Below are 22,083 nucleotides of genomic sequence, written 5' to 3'. Positions count from 1 at the left end.
CCGAAGGCTGGAGGCCGATATTTTTAGCCTGGGAAGCTCCATGAGTACTATCCCCTTCCCGCAGCTGTATATTTAGCCTTTACTGGCTATTAAAATAGTGTTCTCCCCCAAAAAAATGATGTGGGCTCCCCCTATAATTAATAGCCAGAAAGGCTATGCAGACGGCTGCGGGCTGATATTCATAGCCTAGAGAGGGGCCATGGATATTAGCCCCCCCCCCAGCTACAGATACCAGCCGCCCAGAAATGGCGCCAATTCTGCCACTTAGCCTCTCTCTTCCCACTGCCCTGTAGCGTGGGAATATGGGGTAATGAGGGGTTAATGTCACCTTTGATTGTAAGGTTGCATTAAGCCCGGTTAGTATAAGATACCTATCCATTACTAATCCTATAGTAGTGAAAGAGTTAAATAAAGACACAGCCAGAAAAAAGTATTTTAATATTCTGATTTTCACCTGCCGTCTACCAGGTAATTTTAGAGCACTTCATGATTCCCTCTGTTGACAAGCTTTTTGGAGATGGAAATTTAATTCTCCAGCAGGAATTGTCACCTGTCCACACTGCCAAAAGTTCCAATACCTGGTTTAAAAACAACAGTTTCACTGTGCTTGATTGGCCATCAAAATCGTTTGACCTTAACCCCATAGATAATCTATGGTGTACTGTATTGTCAAGAGGAAGATGAGACACCAGACCCAACAATGCAGACGAGCTGAAGGCTGCTATCAAAGCAACCTGGGCTTCCATAACACCTCAGCAGTGCCACAGGCTATTCGCATCCATGCCACGACACATTGATGCAAAAGGAGCCCCAACCAAGTATTGAGTGCATATATTGAACATACATTTCAGTAGACCAAAATTTCGAAAGTTAAGTTCATTCTTTCAAGCTGGTGTTATAAAGTATTCTAATTTACTGAGATAATGACTTTGGGGTTTTCATTGGCTGTAAGCCATAATCATCAACATTAACAGAAATAAACACTTGAAATAGATCACTCTGTTTGTAATGACTCTATATAATATGAGTTTCACTTTTGGTATTGAAGAACTGAAATAAATTAACTTTTTAATGATATTCTAATTGCACCTGTATGTTTTGTTTGTTTTTTTTTACTACTGAACACATGCATTGTCTGATGGGACTACTTTCCCATCATCGGCAATGCTGTCACTGTGAGCATTCATAGCTGGATGGGAGCAGTAGTCCCATCAGACAATGGCTGTGTAAGACCCACACACACAGACCCACACATATATATGCAGACCCCCACACACTTCCCTCCTCCCGATCTGCAGTGTTTCTCGCACTCACATCCACAGCAAATCCGCAGATCTTTTTTACACCTGTGGTTTTGGATGTGCCTGACTCAATGAAAGTCAATGGGTGCAGAAACGCTGCAGGTCCGCAAAAAGAATTGACATGCTGCGGAAAATAAAACGGTGCAAATCTGCACGGATTATTCTCCAGCATGTGCACAACAATTCTTCATTTCACATAGAATAACATTGGTGGTGCACTACACTGCGGATTTGATGCAATTCCGCGCGTCAAAAAACGCTGCGGATCCGCATCAAAATCCGCAACGTGTGCACATAGCCTTAGACTTGATCTATGTTTTACCTTTATGCTGTTATTATTGTGTATTCAGCAATGTGGCTTTTTTATGCTTTACAGGGCATCGGGCTGATGTCGAAGTTTCAACAGAAGCTATGTATTCTACAACCAGAAGAGAAGGTTTTAATGATGTTGTAAGGGGAAGAATATTATCTGGAAACTTCTTCCTTCTAAAACAGTAGGTCATTGTTTTTGAAAGCCGCTGCTGGCTCCCTCACACAATGTTTACTTTTAATTTTGAAACTGCATGAAAATAATTAATAAAAAAAACCCAGGTACAAAAAAGATTAAATGGAGTTGTGCTTCCATTAAATATTAAATTATTTGTAAAAATTATAAAGCCCTAGTTTTTAAAAAAAAAATTGGGACTCTGTGTAAAATGTAAAGAAAGCATGAATGATTTGAAAGTCTTACAGCCATATTGTATTCACAATGGAACACATATCATAAGTTGAAAGTTAGATATTTTCCCTAGTAACCCCACATGACAGCACACTGGAGGATGTTACCCCTTTACTAATAGGGACAGGAAATGCCAAAGAGGTTAAATAACCCTTCCCACATCCTCCCCCTCAGTGTTCTTTCCTGTCCCTACTGTGGATGAAGAGGTCATCCACGGTGTGCTGTGCCGGCAACAGTCACCGGGGAAAAAGAGATTCAGGCCGGGCAGCAGGGGAGCAGACTTACCTCTCCTATTCTGGACTCGGGACCCCCCTCCAGTCCGCACCTGTGGGGGATTCTTCGGCTGCAGGCCTCTCTGAGCTCTCCAGCTCCCTCTCCTCCGGCATTGTGGATCCAGAGCAGTGTGTTGCGCTGGGGCTCATGCTCGAAAACTTTCGGGTCTGAAGCCGGCGGTAGGATGGGATGTCACACGCCAGCCGGCTTCTGCATACAGAGAGGATTCTTGCGTTCCACGCTGGAACGCATAGGCAAATTACAGCACAGATGGTGTCGGCGGGCCCCTCCCCAACCCCCCCACACCTGGACATCAAAGATAGGAGGTCAGGTGCTGGAGTCCGGTCGCCCTTATAAGAGCCCCGGACAAGGAAGATATCTAAGGTAAGACCACTGTGTGGTAAACAGCATGGAGATGTCAGGTTCCTCTCGCTCTGCGTCTGCAGATACCAGCACCCTCCCGGTCCCAGTGAGTACTCTGGCATGGGGTGTCCATTGCCTATGTGCAGGTTTAGAGCCTTATTATTCCTTCTTCCCTTTCTTGTAGGGGACAAGGAACCTGCACCAGGAAGCAAGTCCAAGGCTTCACAGGGATGTGCAGTCTGTACAAAAAAAGCTGGCCTCTTCGCATAGGAAGACATTAGGCAAAGAGTGCACTGAGAAAGTCATCAGGGAAGAGCAAACCATCCTTTTTTTAATTTAAATAGGTTTTTATTAAGAATAAACAAAAACATTACATTTCAGTAACCTTTCAATTTGTTACATAGAAAAATTTTCTCATTTTCCAACAACCTCAACAATCCCAACATCCTCCCCCCTCCAAAGGACAGCTCAGCTCCATATAAACATCTATATCTGCCATTAATGTTTCTCCATCCTACATATCTCAGTTATGATCGCTTATACGTCTAGTAACTTCCATCATTTAAAAGGCCCTCTGCTCCCAACTCATTTTACCCACTATCCCAACTCAAACCACGGAGACCACATTTTATCAAACGTTTCTAGTTTCCCACGTCTCTTATAAACCCCCTTTTCCAGTTCGAGGCCATGTTTTACATATTGAAGGAATTCTCTCGTAGCAGGTGGATCCTCCTTAATCCAGTTTCGTGCTATCACTTTCCGAGCCATATATAATAACCTAGCGATTGCTATCTTCCAAACATTTTCCACTCCAATTTCATCCATATATCCCAGTAAGCACACAATCGGATCTCTCGGAACCCTACATCTATACGCACTCTCCACTCTACTCAGAACCACCAACCAGAAACCAGCCAGTCTTGGACACGTCCACATCATATGGTATATTCCTGCGTTCTCAGTCTTGCATCTCGGGCACTCAGAGTCAGCACGCAGCCCCGCTTTATGCATAATTTCCGGAGACGTATAAACTCTATGTAGAATGTAAAGCTGCGAAAGCCTGTACGGCTCGCTCAGTGAAATTCGTGGAACCCACTCCAGTACCGACTCCCAGACTTCATTCTCCATTGGGCCTAGATCCCTTTCCCATTTAGCTCTCGCTTTTATAGGAAAATTCAACAAATGTGTATGCAATACGTCTTTATACAGGGTAGAGATAACTCCCCTTGTAGTCCCGTCACCACATATATATTCCAATACAATATCTTCTTGAATTCTGAGTCCAGCTCCCCTGTTTTGAGCTCCAAAGGCATGTCTCATCTGAGCATATTGATATTCCACATGACTCAGTTTTCTTCGGAGATAGGGGGTGGATACCTGACTGGCAGTCTATTGCCGACCAGTTAGAGTTTATCTATTGTTATAAAAACACTTCCCCTTCCCCTGGATCTTCAGGTCTGCCTTGTATTATGGCACCTGCATCCTTGGCGTTATGGTTCCTGTTTTGAATTGCCTCCTGATGAACCGTAGTTCGGGGAAACGCGTCGAGGCGACTTGAATCATTGTTGGGAAGCTAAGTATCATAAATCTGGGGCCATCAACCCTGGCTAAGCTACCCATAATAGTTTTGTATATATCACCAGACTTATATCAATGATTTTATGTTGGTCTTGTTGCGGCCCTTAATCATATGCTTTGATATAAAGAGAGGGTATTAATTGCTCTATGAAGCGGAGTCTCCTTTTTGTGGCCGTTAGAGACCGTTTGAATTCTGGTGCAAATTATTATATTTTTTCTTGAACCATGTATGTGTATTGACGCAATGATATTCCCCACCTTTATTATTGTCTTGTAAAAAAAAAAAAATTTTTTTCAAAATTGGACAACTATAGGGGATTTTTTATGCACACTTTATTATCATTTGCTGTTCTTTGTACTTTATTTCATCTCTTTCTATAGCTTATTGTTTTCCCACCTGTAGCCACCAAGTAAGTTAACAGGGGTAGCAGTGGATAGCCGCCGTTGAGTGGGGGTGCCAAAATCGTTCTATCAGGGTGCCAACCTCCACTGCCAGGTAGGGAGAGCAGCGAAGTATAGGGACAGCAGTAGGATAGGTGCTATTTTTCTTTTTGATCCTGTTTTTCTCTTTTTTCACTGGGATTTTTTGCTGTTTTAAATATTTATAATTAAAATAAAAACATTTTAAAGGGTTTACATGTTCGCACAGTTAAGATTATTCCCTTACTTGATATATATTTTTTCTTTATGATTTGAGCATATTGATATTCCCCAGAAGGTTTTAGCCCGAATTCTCCCTGCAACTGGGAAAATGGTTTTAATATTCTTTGTTGAACTATCTGTCTAACATAACAGATTCCTTTTGCCCGCCACTCCATAAGCACCCCCATAGCCGCAAATTCCACTAAATTATCATTAAGCCATAGCGGTGTAAATCTAGTCAAGCCCGTAACTCCTCGAATATGTTTCAGTCTGTTCCACAACTTTCTTATCAGAAACATGGTTGGGTATAATTTTCCCAAAGCTCCCAAGGAGCCATCCTCCAAACATTGCACCACCGGGCACCTGCCTGTCACCCCCTCCATCAATTTTGGTACCGCATTTAAAGACGCCACCCGTTCCCAGCCCTTCAAATGCTGACTCTGAGCTGCAAGAAAATACAGTTCCGGGTTGGGCAGAGCCAAACCACCATCTTCCTTGGGTAAGAGCAAACCATCCTTGATGGAAGAAATTAAGGGCCTGATCCAACAGGAAATAAAAACCTCCCTGGCTGCTTTTTCCCAGCCCGCACCCTCTCCCAGTGTCCTTTCAGAAGCTAAAAGGAGGAAGCTTAATTTAGAGGAGGTAAGGGATGATGACTCTCAGGATGAAACGTCGATCCCAGACGAACCTCTAGAACAGGGGTCAGGAACCTTGGCCCTCCAGCTGTGGGAGAACTACAATTCCCAGCATGCCTCAACTGCTGCAAGTTGCTAGGGCATGCTGGGAGTTGTAGTTTTATAACAGCCTAGGGCATGCTGGGAGTTGTAGTTTTATAACAGCTGGAGAGCCGAGGTTCCCCACCCCTGCTCTAGAAGAAGGCAAATTAATCCTGCACCCAGAGGTCTCCCAACATTAGAGATATTATTTCTCCTCAGGTGATATAGAGGAACTCCTTATGGCAGTAAGGAGGACCATGGAGATTGAGGAGGAGAAGACTGCCCAGACAGTACAGGAAGAAATGTTCAGGCTTCTCTGTTCTAGGAAGAAGCAGGTATTTCCCATTCATAAAAACATCTGGGACCTGGTCCTAGAAGAGTTGGAATGCCCAGAAAAGAGGCTGACCATGCCAGCAGAGATGAAGGATAGGTTCACTGTGGACGATGAGACGGCATCATGCTGGTCAGATATTCCAAAGGTCGATTTCCAGATTGCCTGGATAGCTAAGAAGACCACACTACCATTTGAGCTTGCCTCACAGTTGAAGGACCTTCTGGAATGCAAGATGGTTGGGTTGCTGAGGAAATCATGGAAGACCTTGGCATCTGAATACCAACATCGTATCTACCTGTGTGGCCCGATCAATGTACCACTGGCTGGGGCAACTGGAGGAACACCTGTCCACAGGTAGCCCCAGAGAGGACATCCTACCTACTCTACCTCTCCTGTAGAATACAACAGGGTTCCTAGCAGATGCCTCTGCAGAATCCATGAGAGTGGCAGCAAGATTGTCAGGGTTGTCTAACTCTGTGAGACGAGCACTCTGGCTGGGATCTTGGAGCGGAGGCATGACTTAAAAAATGAAGCTGTGTTCTATCCCCTTCAAAGGGAAATACATGTTTGGTCCTGCCCTCGACGAGATGTTAGAGACGGCTTCGGACAAAAAGAAGACCTTACCGGAACCTAGGAATACTAGGAAAAGACCCTTTCGTGCCCAGCGAAAGGAGGAAGAGACAGAAATCTTTTCCTTCCCCACTCCCAGAGACAAAAGAAGCCATGACACCAACACGGTAGGAGGTCGCATGTCAAACATCCTTCCACAGTGGCACAAGATCTGTTCAGACCAATGGACTAAAGGTACCGTCACATTAAGCGACGCTGCAGCGATATCGACAACGATGCCGATCGCTGCAGCGTCGCTGTGTGGTCGCTGGAGAGCTGTCACACAGACAGCTCTCCAGCGACCAACGATGCCGAAGTCCCCGGGTAACCAGGGTAAATATCGGGTTACTAAGCGCAGGGCCGCGCTTGGTAACCCGATGTTTACCCTGGTTACCAGTGTAAATGTAAAAAAAACAAACACTACATACTTACATTGCCTTGTCTGTCGCGTCCCTCGCCTTCAGCTTCCCTGCACTGTGTAAGCGCCGGCCCTAAGCACAGCGGTGACGTCACCGCTGTGCTTTGCTTTACGGCCGGCACTGACAGTCAGTGCAGGAAGCTCTGAGCAGCAGCGCGGACGCCGGGGGACGTGACAGACATACTACTTTTGTCACTCTTTTTATCTATGTGCGCAATATGTGTAATTTTTTAGAGATTTGTTTTTTTCAATTTAATCAATAATATTGTATGGCTAGTAATATTTGTTTAAAAATATTTTATATAAATGCACAATTTTTATATCTGTCACAGCTTTTGTATCCTTTCACTTATGTTATTATGTATATTTTCGTTTCTTTTGAGACATTGGAAGAAATGGGGGTCTCTTAATTAGATATGCACCTATGTAGATGCTTATTGCGCCTGCGGTATATATACATATGGAGATATGAAGGTATTCATTTCCCCCATTGATCCACTTTCCTTCTCACATTCGTTCTTGCAAATATTACATGCATTCAGTCATTAACATTCTTCATGTGCAGTGTGCGCTTGCGCGGGCTGGCCGCCACAGGGTTGCTGTGGAGACGCGTCAACACTGACTCCTGGTTCACTCCCCTCTCTGACGCGTCGAGAGGGGAAGTGACCAGGTGTCACATGGCGCCGATCAGCGGCAATACCGAACGGGATAGCCGGCGGAAGCGCCATTATACAGCTGCCGCCCCCACATGATAACCAACACTATTTAAGCAACTTACCTTATCTGTCATTACACACCCTCCCGCAGACGAAGCTACACGCGAAACGCGCGTCCGGGTCACCGCCAGCAACCGCAGGTAATCACATTCATTACTCCCTCTCATGCTGCATTTACCAACTTAGGCTGACTTTCATCTAGATCCCCTAATGTATTAATAGAAACCACTTGGTTTATACTTTTAACATAGGGGAACTTGAGCCTCATTTACCCTAAGCCACCTAAATAAGCATTCTATCTTGCATACTGCATATTACTCTCTAGAGATATAATTTTTTGGGGCTCAGCGCATGTTATGGTGAATATTCTTTACTAAATGTAATCTTCTTACCTATGCAATGTTTGGCGGTTCTTGTATAATTTTCCCCCATTTTCTATTTTTTAGTAAGCGTATTTAAATGTAACTGTTTTTAGAATATTCCAATAAAATTTGTTAAATTTTTAATGACTAATTGCTTCTACTCTTTTTGATGTATTCTTGGCCTTTTGGGAAGCATGTCATTTCTCTAGGCAGTTATACTATTTGATGTATTTTTAGTAAGATGTAGTAGATAGTATATTCTGCTGTGGATTTTTCTAGAGTTTTAATACTGACCGCTTAGTACTCTGTCCTATCCTTTTCTATTTTAGCTAGGAGTGCCTCTTTTGCTAAGCTCTGTCTTTTCTGCCTGTGTACGTATTTCCTCTTAAACTCAGTCAATATTTGTGGGGGGCTGCCTATCTTTTGGGGGCTTTGCTCTGAGGCAAGATAGGATTTCCCATTTCCATCTTTAGGGGTATTTAGTCCTCCGGCTGTGTCGAGGTGTCTAGGCCATGTCAGGTACATCCCACGGCTACTTCTAGTTGCGGTGTCAGTATTAGGATTGCGGTCAGTACAGGTACCACCAACTCCAGAGATAGTCATGTAGCGCCCCCACCGCCGCAGGGCCAAGGGGTACCCGGTACCGGGCCTCTGAGTCTCTGCTCTGGGGTTGTCGTGGTGGCTAGGCCCCGGTCCGTGACCCTGCCGTGGGGCGCACAGTGAATAGGTAGGTAGATGTGAATGGTGCTGATGGTGATATGGTGCCGCAGTGGTGCGGTGCAGTAAATAACGAGGACACCAGGTTGCAGTCTCTTTACCTCTTTACTGAAGGTTTTAGAGTCCTCAGTCCAGAGCGCTGTCAACAGGGCTGTCTGAGACCGGCCGGTCCAAAGGCACGTCAGGAGTTCTCTTTACAGGTGGGAATCAGTGTCTACCTTCTAGCGCTGGGTGTTGTAGTTCTTCCCTGCTGAGCTCCCGGGATAGTCCTCACAACTGTTTCTGTCTGTCTCTGATGTTCGTTCTCTCCGTCCCCCTGGTGATATGGTAGGACGCACCCGTATGACGGGGTAGGCCTGGAGTTCTTCCGGGACCCTAGAGTCGCCCCTCTCCCACAGCTGCCTCCGTTGTCTGCTTAGGTGTTAAGTGAGACAGCCAACCTATAATTAGCTGTCCGGCCGTGGTTTGCAGTAGTACTTAAAGTCTCTTACTTGCTCGGCGTTCCGGCCACCGACTGTTTGCGCCTCAGAAGGATGTTGCCTCGGTCTAACAGCACGACTCCTTCTGGTCCTAATTCCACTCTACTGTATTCCCGTTGTGCACTGGTTAGTTCTGTTCCTAAGAGTCTGCCAGGATCCCATCCCTGACAGGTCCTCTCACTAGCTCTTCCCAGCTACTTCTCTCTGTCTGCCTGTCCAACCCCCAGTTTTACCAGAGTGTGAGGAGTGGCCTACTAGATAGGACCACCCCCCCGGTGGCCGGAGTGTGAAGTGTAGTGAGGTGTTACCTGGTCAGAGAAACTCCTTTAGTGCAATCAGACGTACCATAGCTCCCCATAGTGGCGGAGCCACAGTACTGCAACGACCAGGACTCTGGGGCGCTGCAGTCACATGCGGCTCCAGGGTCACCGGATCATAACAGGGGAGCCATGGTATCCCAACACGTATTCCATTGATGCTGGTCAGACGAGATAAGCCGTTGATCCTCAAACTTCAGAGAACTGAAGGCGGTAGAAGAAGTCCTCAAGACCGCAGTAACCCTAGTCCAGGATACCCTTGTCAAAATATACTTAGCCAACATGACAACAGTTGCCCGAAGAACACCTCTCCCTTTCCGCTCTGCACATACTGTAAAGGGTGCATTAAACATACAGGCCGATTTTCTGAGCGGAACAGAAATCCATCCAGGGGAATGGAGTCTAGATCCCGAGGTCTTTCAGATACTGACCAGAAGGTGGGGCCATCCAGAGGTAGATCTGTGTGCAAGTGGACAGAACGCAAAAGTGGATCAATATTATTTGCTAAATCCAGCTGATCCCTGCTTAGATGTAGATGCGTTAGCCCACCCAGGGACATTCACACTGGCCTATGGCTTCCCTCCATTACCCATCCTACCAAGGGTTCTATAAAGGATAAGAATGGAAAAGGTCACGGTAATCTTGGTAGCACCATTCTGGCCCAAAAGAAGCTGGTTCGGTACCCTTGCCTAACTCAGGATAGAAGAACCGGTAGAGCTACCCCCGGTCAGGAGCGTCCTCCACCAGCGGCCAATCTTTCATCTGGATCCCGAGAGGTTACATCTGAAGGCCTGGCTTCTGAGTTCTCTATCCTGAAGACCAGAGGATTGACAGAAAGGGTCATTAGGACTCTACAGAAAAGCCTAAAGGCAGTAACAAACTCTTTGTACCAGAAGATATGGAAGACCTTTATCTCATGGAGTGCACCCGAATGAACTAACCCACACCAGCCGGACTTAGCTTGGATCTTGGATTTTCTGCATGAAGGGCCAGAGAAGGTCTCAGACCTAGGACCCTCAAAGTCCAGGTGGCGGCCCTAAGCTCATATTTTGACCAGACGTTAGCCGACCACCGATCGAGCTGCGAACTTAGTTCCATCCTGGGACCGTAATGTGGTCTTGAAGGAGCTCACACTACCACCTTTCGAGCCCTTGTCATCCATAGACGTAGACAGACTCTCCTGGAACGCAGCCTTCCTGGTAGCAATAACTACAGCCAGAAGAGTGGGTGAATTACAAGCTCTCTCGATGATGATAATAATAATAAACGAACCCTACATGAAGATATTCCAGGACCGACTTATTCTGTGATTGGATCCGTCATTTCTTCCCAAAGTAGTCTGAGTTTCACAAGTCTCAGGAGATAATTCTTCCCTCCTTCTATCAAGAGCCGGGAAATAAGGAAGAAGAACAGTTCTACACACTGGACGTTCGTAGAACGGTACTCTATTACCTTCAGGTGATGGAAAAAACTAGGAAGGACCAAAACCTGTTTGTTCACCTTCGAAGCCAGAATAAGGGAAAGAAGACTTCCAGATCCACGATCGCCAACTGGATCAAGAGAGCAATCTCGGTGACATATCATGTCCAGGGCCTTCCACTGCCAGAGAAATATACGGCTCACTCTACCAGAACATCTGTCTCCTGGGCCGAGAAAGCCAGTTCTTCCATCGAGCAGCTTTGCAAAGTTGCTACCTGGTCCTCGGTCCATACGTTCTCCTAGCATTACAGGCTAGACCTGATGTCAGAAGAGGACTTAGCCTTCTGGAGAAAAGTAATCCCAGCTATAGTCTATCCCTAAAACATTACTCTTGGTTACTGCTCCGGTGTGCTGTCATGTGGTTTTTTTTTTTTTTAAATCAGATATTTTTATTGTGAAAAATAAAGACATCAGTATCCATACAAATAAACAGGGTACATTTGTGTTTTTGATTTAAAAGAAACCTCCCTCCCCCCCCCTCCCCCCTCCCCTCTGAAGACCCAACTCCGCCCAAACATTACTCCTGGAAAGAAGAGAAAAGAAGAGATATAACACATACATATTATAATATATGCAACTTTTTACCACAGTCTCTTAATTGTTCCCGTCCAGCCATGGCTGCCACAGCTTTTGAAAGAAGCCCATTCTGTTCCTTTTATTATATATACTTTTTTCGAGCTGGACAACATGATTAGCCTGTGCAATAAACTCCCGTCTAGTAGGAGGTTCCTCCCTAATCCAATACCTTGCAATCACCTTTCTCGCAATGAACAGTAATCTAGCTATAGCCATTTTGGTAGTCTCGTCGGCCAGGATTTCCTCCACATACCCAAGTACACAAACCACCGGATCCCTGGGAATCGAACACCCATAGATCACCCCAATTTGGTTCAGCACAACAACCCAGAACGCAAATAATCTAGGACAAAGCCATAACATGTGCAGTATGCCCGCCTGAGACTGAGAGCACCTAGGACACCCAGAATCGTCTTTGAATCCGGCTTTAAACAACATATCAGGTGTCCTATAGGCCCTATTTATCACATACAATTGTGACATTCTCCCAGGTTCACTCATTGATAACCTGGGTACGTATTCTAAGATAGATTCCCACCTATCATCTTCTATTTCCCCCAATTCGGCCTCCCACTTCCCTCTGGCCTTTATAGGGTAATCTAGTAGAAAGGTGTGTAGCAAATCTCCATATACTTCGGATATAGCCCCTTTTGTTCCATTATTATTTAATATAAAGTCCAACATTAGATCCTTCTGGATCACTATAGGCCCCCTCCTCTTCTGTGCCTGAAATGCGTGTTGAACCCGTCTGTATTGGTATAGTTTTAACCCTGGGAACTGGAACTCTTGCTGCAGCATATCGAAAGGCTTAAGGCTCCCATTCTGCATCAACTGACTTATCAACCCAATGCCTTTTTCTCTCCACTCCCCCAATCCTTCCATATGATTGAATTCTTGAAAGGAAGGGTTATCCCAAATAGGTGAAAATTCTGTGAATCCCTCAACCCTTCTTATTCTTTTAAGCATCTGCCATACCTTATGAATTAAATTTATAGTGTGAAGACGAGACCCCAATTTCTTGAATAGTCCTGCTTCTAGGCCCTGACCCAAGGGCCACATGCCAATAATATACATCAAACTGTTATGACCCCGGCCTTCCTCAAGCTCTTTCCCCCATCCCCTAAGATGTTGGCTCTGTGCCGACAAAAAATACAACCAGGGATTAGGAAGGGCAAGTCCCCCTTCATCTTTAGGTCGCTGCAGTATCTCTTGCCTAATTCTCGGGCACCTCCCCCCCCCATACCAACTCTCCAAATAATGATTTAAGTTTACGAAATCTAGTCCGTGGGATCCAAACCGGAGAGTTATGTAAAATTTACAAAACCTGTGGCATCACCACCATCTTAAGGAGATTTACTCTACCCACTACCGACAAATGCAGCTTATTCCACGCTGTGATTTTGGCACGTAATTTGGTTATTAATGGCTCAAGATTGAGCTCCTCAAATCTATTCAAAGGGAGAGACACCTGAACCCCTAGATATTTAAATTGTGAAACCACCCTTAATTTTGTACCCTCTTCCACCTCCCTAGTACAGTCCACTCCTCTATCCACCTGTAAAACACTTGATTTGTCCCAATTGATAATCAACCCTGAAATTTGCCCAAATTCTTCAATTAATGTAATTACGTTCCTCAAGGGTTCCCCAGGACCCTCAAGAAAAAGCAGAATGTCGTCAGCATACAGAGCAATTTTTTCCTCCATTTTCCCATATACAAACCCTTTTACCAACTGAGACCTTCTGATAGCCGCTGCCAGAGGCTCCACCGCTAGAGCAAACAGCAACGGGGACAACGGGCATCCCTGCCGCGTACCCCGAAACAACTGAAAACCATCTGACAGTGCATTGTTCACCCTGATTTTAGCCACTGGAGAGGAGTACAGGAGCCTCACCCACGATACAAAAACCGGCCCAAACCCAAAGTGACTCAGAACCGACCACAGGTATTGCCATTCTATACTATCAAAGGCTTTATGCGCATCGAGGGAGACCACCACCCTCCCCCCAGCATTCTCCGCCGGTATCTGCATATTAAGAAATAACCTTCTCAAGTTGATGGCAGTGGATTTATTAGGCATAAAGCCCGATTGGTCCGAATGGACCACCTTTTCTATCACCCGGGTCAGTCTGTTCGCCAAGGCTTTAGCCAAAATCTTAACATCTGTTGTTAGGAGTGATATTGGTCTATATGACTCCGGCAGTCGTGGGTTCTTCTCAGGTTTAGGGATGACCACAATAATGGCCTCCCTCATGGATTCAGGCAATATTCCCCTCTCCAGTGACTCCTCAAACACCCCCAACAATCTGGTCAACAACTCCTCAGAAAGGACACCGTAGATTTCAACAGGGACGCCGTCGGCCCCCGGGGCCTTCCCCCCCGCCATGGACCTCAAGGCACCCTCCAACTCCTCCACCGTAAGCGGCCCATCTAACCATTCTCTATCCTCAGCTTCTAATCTAGGTAAACTTGCCTCTTCTAAAAATCTATCAATGTCGCCTTCTCCCTGCCCGGTGTGCGATTCATACAGTTTGCTATAGAATCCCTTAAAACCATCTAAGATTTGGGCCCCCTGTGTTACAATACTACCATTCTCTAGTTCTAAAGCATGCACGTGTGACGAATCCCTTTGTGCAGACGTTACCACTGAGAGAAGGTGACCCACCCTCTCTCCTTCCGCGTAAAAGGCCTCTCTTTGAAAAGCTCTCGCCCTTTCTGCTTTGCGTAGATGTAATTTGTTTACCTCCTCCTGAGCCGTTTTCATACAATTCACGGTGTCCTGTGAACGTAAATTACTAAGTGCGGCCTCTGCTGCCCTCAATTCTTCCAATATCACTTTGTCAGTTTCCCTTGTTTGTGTTTTATGTCTAGATATCTCTTTAGATAATATACCCCTCAAATAGGCCTTCATGGTATCCCAAACCACATGTTTCGCTGCACTACCATCATTAAATTTAAAGAATTCCTTTATCTCTTCCCCAATCTTCCCCATATCAATAATTTGCAACCAGAAGGGATTCAACTTCTAACCCAATTTAGCCATCCCCCCAAGGCCTTCAATTTGAATTGTTACTACCACTGGACTGTGATCCGACACTATTCTAGGCAAATAATTCACCTCTTATACCAGCCTATCCATTTCTTCATTACCTAGGGCCATGTCAATACGAGATAAAGAGCCGTATGTCGCTGAATAGCATGAGAAACAGTATGTATTAGTATTGCGCACTCTCCACAAGTCTTTCCATGCCACTTCTTTCAAATAACTACCAAACGCTGTCAAATACCCCTCCTTCCTCGACATAGCATGCTGCCCCCTATCCCAATGATCATCAATGATATTGTTAACGTCCCCTATTATAAGTAATGGAACTCCTCCCCACCTACCAGATATATTTAGGATTTCCTGTAGTTTTTTCCCTGAGTACGGTGGAGGAATATACACTGACACGACACACACCAGTCTAGCAAACACCTTACACACAAGGAATACGTACTGTCCATCACTATCTATTACCACCTCTACCTCCTCGAACGGTACGCCTGTATGCACAAGGATTGATACTCCCCTAGCATAGGCCGAGAATGTCGCATGGTAAGCCTTCCTCACCCATCTCTTATCCAATATACCCGTTTTTTCCTTTACTAAGTGAGTTTCTTGAAGGCATACCAGCGAGGGTCTCTGTTTTACAATATACTGCAAAATAGCCTTACGTTTTGTAACATTCGATAATCCTCTAATGTTCCAGCTCAAAATTTTAACTCTATCTCCCATCATTTTGCATAATAATTAACCTTCTCTTCTTTTTCCCATTGGTCTTCTTTACCCCCCTAAACTGGGCCCTCCTACCCAAACCTCCCCCCCAGCCCCTCATTATTACAAAATAACCCCTGACCCTACCCTTCCCTTCCCTTAATAACTTCTCCCCCAACAACGTTATAACAATGAACGTATAAACTCCTACTCCCTCTCTGTATGAGAAAGGGGAACGCGCTGTTGCTATCCCAGCAGTGGCTCAAAAGCCGATACCACCACAAATAGATTTCCCTCTATCCTCCAGTCGTTCCTCCCCCCGCCCTTTAGAAACAGGATATATAAACAGTTGCGCCGCCGAACACAACCTTAGCGCACAAGAACCATACCCCAAATTCTTTTAGTAACAGATCACTATTAACCATCAACTCAATTTACTCCCCCCCATCTATCACAATAGCCAGAAGACCGCATTTAAACCTCTTCAGCGGGTCTTTTCTGCTCCAATACGTTTGGCATTCAAGTCCAGCCAATGTGACGCTTCCTCAGGATTTTGAAAAAAGTGAACCCTGTCCATGGCCACCACACGTAATTTAGCCGGATACAGCATAGAATAGGCCAGTCCTAATTCACGCAAGCGTCTTTTAGCCTCTCCAAACTTCATCCTGAGCTTCTGTACAATTGTAGAATAGTCAGGATATATAGATACACGGTTACCATCAATAGTCAATTCCTCCATATTTCTGGCCTTCCGTAGCAGAATATCCCGGTCTCTGTAGTTTAGGATTTTAGCTAGAAAGGTCCGTGGGGCGGAGCCAGGGGGCAGAGGTCTAGTCGGCACCCGGTGAGCTCTTTCAACCGCAAAAAGGTTTGTGAGACTGTCCCCTCCAACCTTAGTTTTAAGCCATGTCTCTATGAACTCAGTGGGATTATTTCCTTCTGCCTTTTCAGGTACACCAATAATTCTCAAGTTGTTCCTGCGCGAACGATTCTCCAAATCATCAGTTTTAAACTCTAACTCCGCAATGCGCTGGACATATTTTTTCTCTCTCTTTGCCATTTCAGCAATCTGATCTTCCGCACCTCCCACACGTTCCTCCAACAGTTCAACTCTCCCCTCCATTTTATGCATAGCTGTGCGAAAAGAGGCAACTTCCCCTTTAAGGTCGTCCACCTGGACAGTTAGGGTTGTCAATGCAGTTTTGCAGAATAATACTGCAGAAAATATATCCTTCAGGGTTGGCTCCCCATTCCCATCAGCACTGCCAGTCTCCATTCAATGGAGGATTTCTCACATCTGGTGTAGTAATAGGTGCTATAGGGGATCCACTCACCATCCCCTCTGCCTGTGCCCCAGACCTCATCCCAACCTGCTCCCCTGAGATCCCCTCTTCTTCTATCACCTTTCCAGCGGCTCCCTGCATCATCCGTCCTGCCTCCTCTGTCCTCGCAAACTGCTCCAACCTGGCGATGACCTCCAGCCTCTTCTGGTATGCAGCACTTGCTTTTGCCGCTTCTTCAGCAGCGCTGTCGGCGCCATCTTGGGAGCACGCGCTGCCCGCCATCCCGACTTCTTTCTGCCTCCTTCTTGTCATCCTGCTGTGTGCGCACAGCGCGGTCAGCTCCCTCTACTCTCCGGACACTCAGGAGTTCCTCCACCGGTATGTGGCGTTCGGCGGCGCCTCTGATAGTACCGGATCAGCGTTCAGGCAGCGGGAGAGGTCCGACACGCGTCCTCTCACATCTCCTGCTAGGCCACGCCCCCCGTCATGTGGGGGTTACTAGAGAAAATAGAATTAGACTTACTGGTAATTCGGTTTCTAGTAACCCACCACGACAGCATGGGTAGTCCCTCCCTTTGCTTAATTTTCGTTCTTTAAAGAGAATAAATATAATTTGAAGCATTCTTTCTCCTGTGGTCCTTTATAATAACACTGAGGGGGAGGATATGGGAGGGGTTCTTTAACCTCTTTGGCACTTCCTGTCCCTATTAGGAAAGGAGTAACATCCTCCGGTGTGCTGTCGTGGTGGGTTACTAGAAACCGAATTACCAGTAAGTCTAATTCTATTTTTCCATTTATTCTGAAAAAATGAACTTTTAAAAATTGACAGCAGTGGCTTTCTTTTCAATTTACACAGCATCCAAGCTTTTTTTTGGAATTGGGGTTGTAAAAAAAGTAAACTGTTTAAAAACAATTACAGTAGCTCCAATGAATGGAAAAAGAAAAATGTTACAGGTTTTTTTTCCCACTAAAATAATAAAAAAACTACAGTATTTTCCGGCGTATAAGACCACTGTTTAACCCCTGAAAAACATCAGAAAAGTTGGGGGTCGTCTTATACGCCGGTGTCGCCTTATACAGCGGTTGTGGAGCATGCTGTGGTCGACTGTCGCCTTATACGGCGGCGCATATGGCGGGGGAAAGCGGTCTTGATAAAGAGGTGAGGGGGCACCTTACCGGAAGGTGAAGCAAGCTGCTGGCGCCCCAGAGATCAGCGGGAGAGCGGTGCTGTGCCCAGAAGACCCGACTCTTTCACCTGTCTGGCCCGCCCTTGTATCTCTGCCTCTCACTCCGAAGCACTGCAGTGACGAGGCAGTGGCGCAGGTGCGCATGTGCGGGATTCTCTGGAGCGAGAGAGGCAGAGATGCAAGGGCGGGCGAGAGAGGTGAAAGAGGCATGTCTTCTGGGCACAGTGCCGTTCTCGCTGTTTTCCATACCCTGGGATGCCTGCAGCTTGTTTTCCTTGTTTTTTCCTTGTCTTGCTGGGCACAGCGCTCTCTGGAGGTACCAGTAATAGGTACAAGGGCGGGCCAGAGGGATGCACTCTAATAGTCTTGGGGACAGGGAGGGCAGGGCAGACAGGGACCAGTCCAAGCAGGGCTTGTATACAACAACCAGCCAATCGCAAGGTACATTGGATGGTTGTTGTTGTATACTGGATACCAGTACATCACCAGTATCTGTACCTGTTTACCAGTACATACAGTACATTACAAATGGCCAGCAGTCAAAACCCCATCATGGCTCCACCAGCAAGAAGAAAGAAATATGAAGCCAGTTTTAACCTTAACGTTGTAAGTTTTGCCATGGAACATAATAACTGCGCTGCTGCAAGACAATTTGATGTAACAGAAAAGATGGTTCGAGACTGGAAAGCAAATCAAAAAGCATTAAAGAGTATGCCAAGGGGTAAGTGTGCATTAAGAAGAGGCACCCCACATTGGCCAGAACTTGAAACCCATGTAGCAGACATGGTGAATGAGCACCGCCAAAGCGGTTATGCAGTGACACAAAATCAAATACGTTTGTTTGCACTTTAGTGGGCCAAATCTAACCCAGATCACAGCAACAGCTTTAAGGCCACTGTATCCTGGTGTACTAGATTCATGGCAAGACATAATACGGTACTGAGGCAAAAGACAAAAATTGCCCAAAAATTACCTGCAGATCTTGATAGCAAAGTGAATAGTTTCCATCGATACGTAATACAACAGCGCACTAAACATGGCTATCCGTTAAGTTGTATTGGAAATATGGATGAAACTCCAATCAATTTTGATATGGTTGGAAATAAAACTGTCCCTCAAAAAGGTGAAAAAACAATTTTAATTAAAACAATGGGGCATGAGAAATCCAGTTTTACAGTGGTATTAGGATACCCAGCTGATGGCGGCAAGCTGAGACCAATGATTATTTTTAAAAGAAAACCAGTGCCACAACTCAAGTTCCCTGTTGGTTGTTTTGTACATGTAAATGAAAAAGGCTGGATGGATGAAGAAGGGGTAAAAATATGGCTTGATAATGTATGGAGCAGGCGACCAGGTGGACTTATTAACAAATGTAGTCTACTGGTGTGGGATATGTTCAGGGCTCGTTTAACTCCCAGCACCAAGCAAAGACTTGCAAGACTGAACACACATGCTGCAGTTATTCCTGCAGGATTGACATCATTGGTACAGCCTCTGGATGTGTGCCTAAATAAGCCATTTAAAGATCGCATTCGAGAACAGTGGAATGAATGGATGGTTAGCGGCGAAAAGTCATTCACAAAAGGAGGAAACATGCGTGCTGAACAGTTGGATGTTTTGTGCAAGTTTGTCATAAAAGCCTGGAATGATATTGATGCAGAAACAGTAATCAAGTCTTTCAAGAAGTGTGGCATATCAAATTCATTAGATGGTATGGAGGACGACTACTTGTGGCAAGATGAAGAGGAAGCTGAAGCTGAGCCCACACCATCTGATATGGAATTCGATCCATACGATGACTGCCTTACAAATGTATCACAAGATCTCACTGATGTATTTATGAAATCAGATCACGATCATGAGGATTTTGAAGGCTTTTAAAGGGAAACTGTTTACAGCAAAACCTGTAAAAATACCGTAGCTTGCAGTTATGATGGGCATTGCTAACAGGGACTTGCTCTCTCTCTCTGTTGTTTGTTATCTTCCTCTTAATATCAGTTCCAGTTTGGTTAACAGCTTAGAAAACAAACAGCATGGCAGCTCCTATGGGTTTATTGTTTTATCCTTCCTTTCAGCTTTAGAGTGAATTAGGAAAAGTTTAATCCACTTGCACTGTTCTAATATACCGTACATGTTTGATGATAAACAGCCTTATGTCTATAAGTGACAGTTTTCCTGCTAAGTACCTGCATGTCATAAGAATTTGAATTAAAATTACCATATTGAAATCAAATCTGATGTTTTTTTTTATTTTTTCCGTATGTGCGTTGGAAGAGGGGTAGTCTTATACGGCGAGTATATCCCAAACTCTATATTTTAACTGGAAAAGTTGGGGGTCGTCTTATACACCCAGTCGTCTTATACGCCGGAAAATAGTAGCTTGATATTGCTGTAACCGTACTGATTTGAAAAATCATGACGCCAAGTCATTTTTATCACACAATGTACACCATTTAAAAATAAATAAATGCATTTTGCAAAAAACATCAGAATTGGTTTGGGTTAGCACTTTCATTGCACTTGGAATTTTTTCGTGATTCTCAGTACAAGGTAAAATGAATGGTGTCCAGCAATAAAAAAAAGGCTATGTGGACAAAAAAAGAAAGTTTAAGTTCTTGGAAGAAGAAGAGGAAAAAACAAAAATGGAAATTGGCCATATTGGGAGATCGTTAAGGTTCCATAAAATACAGCAATGTGAAAAAAACAAGTGCTCATAGCAAGGCAACTGAAAACATTAAAAAAGTTGTACTTTTTAGAAGGCTGAGTTGAAAAAAAAAAAAAGGGAGATATTTAAATAATTAAGGAGTTGGACCATTAGAAGAAGAAAAGGGTAAGAGATGCCCATGACAGGGAGGAGGGAGATGCTGCAGCGTCTTCCAAAGGCCAAAACTTTTTTATTTTTCTGTCCGCCTTCCAGTGTGATGGCCGCCGATAGGCTGCAGCACTCAGGTGACCTAACCATGTCACACAGCGCTGACTATGCTGAAACGGTGCCAGACCAGGAGTATATGGTTTTTATTTTCTAAAGAGCGCTGTTGCATTTAAGGAGTAGTTATTCAAATAACGGACAATTTCTTTAACATACCTAGATCAACATGACTAGATCGCATGACCCGTAACAGAATATCCCAGAAAAAAAACAAATACCGTATTTTCCGGCATATAAGACGACTGGGCGTATAAGACGACCCCCCAACTTTTCCAGTTAAAATATGAAATCTTCTTAAAAGTCGAGGGTCTTCTTATATGCCGTATGTCGTCTTATTGGGCCGGTGACTAATGTGCCTTTTGGGGTGGGGAGTGGTCCCGATGATGAAGAGGGGGCGTCTCACAGGAAAGTGTGAGTGGAGTAGCCCCCTATTACCTCATTGGGGCAGCGTGGGGGTCTCTGTGCTGGGGAGCGGCGGCTCCTCATTGCGGTAGCATAGGGTTTCTGTGCTGGGAGCGGCAGCTCCTCTTCGTGCCGTGGGGCGGTGCATCTTCTTGCAGCGTCGGGACTCCTCCGGCATCTCCTCAAGGCCCGGAGGCACCGGCAGCTCCATTGCTGCGATGCGGTGGCCTCCGGGAAAATGGCCGCTGGGGGCGGCGCATGCTCAGATTCAGATCTCGTCTCCCGAGATCTCGGGACGAGATCTGAATCTGAGCATGCGCCGCCCCCAGCGGCCATTTTCCCGGAGGCCACCGCATCGCAGCAATGGAGCTGCCAGTGCCTCCGGGCCTTGAGGAGATGCCGGAGGAGCCCCGACGCTGCAAGAAGATGCACCGCCCCACAGCACAGAGCCCCCACAGCACGAAGAGGAGCTGCTGCTCCCAGCACAGAAACCCTATGCTACCGCAATGAGGAGCCGCCGCTCCCCAGCACAGAGACCCCCACGCTGCCGCAATGAGGTAACGGGGCTACTCCACTCACACTTTCCTGTGAGACGCCCCCTCTCTTCATCGGGACCACTCCCCCCCCCACCCACCATATGCACATTTGTCTGTACCCGGCGTATAAGACGACCCCCGACTTTTAAGAAGATTTTGAGGGGTTAAAAAGTCGTCTTATACGCCGGAAAATACGGTACTCGATGATAAGTTCTGTGCTCAGTAGAGATGAGCGGTGTTCGAGTCGAACTGTTCGCCAATTTCAAATTCGAGCTGTTTTGGGCGGTGTTCGAGTCGTTCGACGAACCCGAACAATTTGCTTAAAATTCGTCTGTTCGAGTTTCTGTTCGATAACTGTTCGTTCACCAAAAGCCTAGCTTGATTTGCACATTAA

At 45.6% G+C, this 22,083-nt stretch overlaps 1 protein-coding gene across 2 annotated transcripts in view; it reads left to right on the top strand.

The window, feature by feature from the left end:
• Positions 1-22,083, top strand: part of QRSL1 (glutaminyl-tRNA amidotransferase subunit QRSL1) — a 146,748-nt gene that overhangs the window by 117,457 nt on the left and 7,208 nt on the right. For both annotated transcript variants that reach the window (XM_077289629.1, XM_077289631.1), the window contains one exon: positions 1,678-1,795. In XM_077289629.1, the coding sequence (XP_077145744.1) occupies positions 1,678-1,795 (118 nt within the window). The remainder of the gene's footprint in view (positions 1-1,677; positions 1,796-22,083) is intronic.

Source organism: Ranitomeya variabilis, chromosome 2 (assembly GCF_051348905.1).
Source record: "Ranitomeya variabilis isolate aRanVar5 chromosome 2, aRanVar5.hap1, whole genome shotgun sequence".
Lineage (NCBI taxonomy): Eukaryota > Metazoa > Chordata > Amphibia > Anura > Dendrobatidae > Ranitomeya > Ranitomeya variabilis.
The sequence above is the reverse complement of the archived record's forward strand: the minus strand, read 5'-3'. Positions and strand labels throughout refer to the sequence as shown.